Source organism: Octodon degus, unplaced genomic scaffold, assembly GCF_000260255.1.
Source record: "Octodon degus isolate 3935 unplaced genomic scaffold, OctDeg1.0 scaffold00151, whole genome shotgun sequence".
Taxonomy (NCBI): Eukaryota; Metazoa; Chordata; class Mammalia; order Rodentia; family Octodontidae; genus Octodon; species Octodon degus.
In genome coordinates this window covers 1,830,494-1,831,523 of record NW_004524727.1, presented here as the reverse complement: position 1 = coordinate 1,831,523, position 1,030 = coordinate 1,830,494, and the positions used below count along the sequence as shown (strand labels likewise).

Below are 1,030 nucleotides of genomic sequence, written 5' to 3'. Positions count from 1 at the left end.
CTCGCGCCGGCGGCGGGAGCTCTCGGGTTCGGGAGGCAAAAGCCAAGAAGGCTTCTCCTCGAAGCTCTCACTCTCCCTCAAGCCGTTCGCAGACCCGCTGCTTCCGGGCACCCGGGCCCTGGAGCTTGAGGCGGCGGAAGGCGGGAGAGCCCGCGGGACGCGAGGAACGCTGGGCGACCGGCGCCATGAGCCAGCAGCGGCCGGCACGGAGACTGCCCAGCCTCCTGCTGGACCCAGCGGAGGAGCCGGTGCGCCGCCGCTGTCGCGACCCCATCAACGTGGACAGCCTGCTGGTAAGTGGCTGGCGTCGGCTGCGCGGGCGTCACGTGCAGCCCGCGCAGCCTGCCACCTGCTCGCGGGCGCGGGCGCAGGGTTCGAGGCGCGGCCCTGCTCGGAGCTGCGGAGCTGCGGGCTGGGCTGGGCTGGGCGTCCACCAAGCGCCTCCCGCGCCTCTCTGGGATCTCGCGATCGTTCCGCACCATCTCCTGCTCTGCTTTGCCTGCCTGCTGAAGTCCCCAACGAACACATCCTTTTTCCCCGACCCCCCTCTCCCACGCACACTTTTCCCCCCTTGAGATAGGGTCTTTATCTAGGTTAGTCTGCTCTTGAACTCGCCGTGTAACACAGCTTGGCCTTGGACTCAGCCTCCTGAGTGCTGGGACTGTAGGTGTGTGTCTCACACCTGGCTAGGTGATTGTTACTGTTTTATCGCTTTCGGAGTTAGAGGTGTTGAGTAGTTTGTGCATAGTTAAAGAGTAAGTAGAGAAGCCCACAGAACGTCAAAATGACCGACTCCAGATGATAAATTCTGACTAAACTGCGTCCTCACCCTACCCCTCTTAAGTCTCTGTCCCCTTCCCCTCACTGATGGTGTCTCTTTTGCACAGCCAGACTTATGAAGAAAGCCGTTTGGAATGGGGATGTAGCATAGCGGTCCAGCGCTGAGGACCTGGCCAGCGCGAGGTCCTAGGTTCAATTGCCAGTGCCAAAAAAAAGAAATAAAAACCGCACTCATGTCTTGCTTGTTTAC

The 1,030-nt window shown here is 60.9% G+C and overlaps 1 protein-coding gene across 1 annotated transcript in view; it reads left to right on the top strand.

Moving 5' to 3' along the window:
• Window positions 1-6: 6 nt before the first annotated feature.
• E2f6 (E2F transcription factor 6) overlaps window positions 7-1,030 on the top strand; it is a 13,142-nt gene continuing 12,118 nt past the window's right edge. Inside the window, exon 1 of the mRNA XM_023702409.1 lies at window positions 7-293. Within this exon, the coding sequence (XP_023558177.1) occupies window positions 186-293 (108 nt within the window). The 5' untranslated portion in view covers window positions 7-185. The remainder of the gene's footprint in view (window positions 294-1,030) is intronic.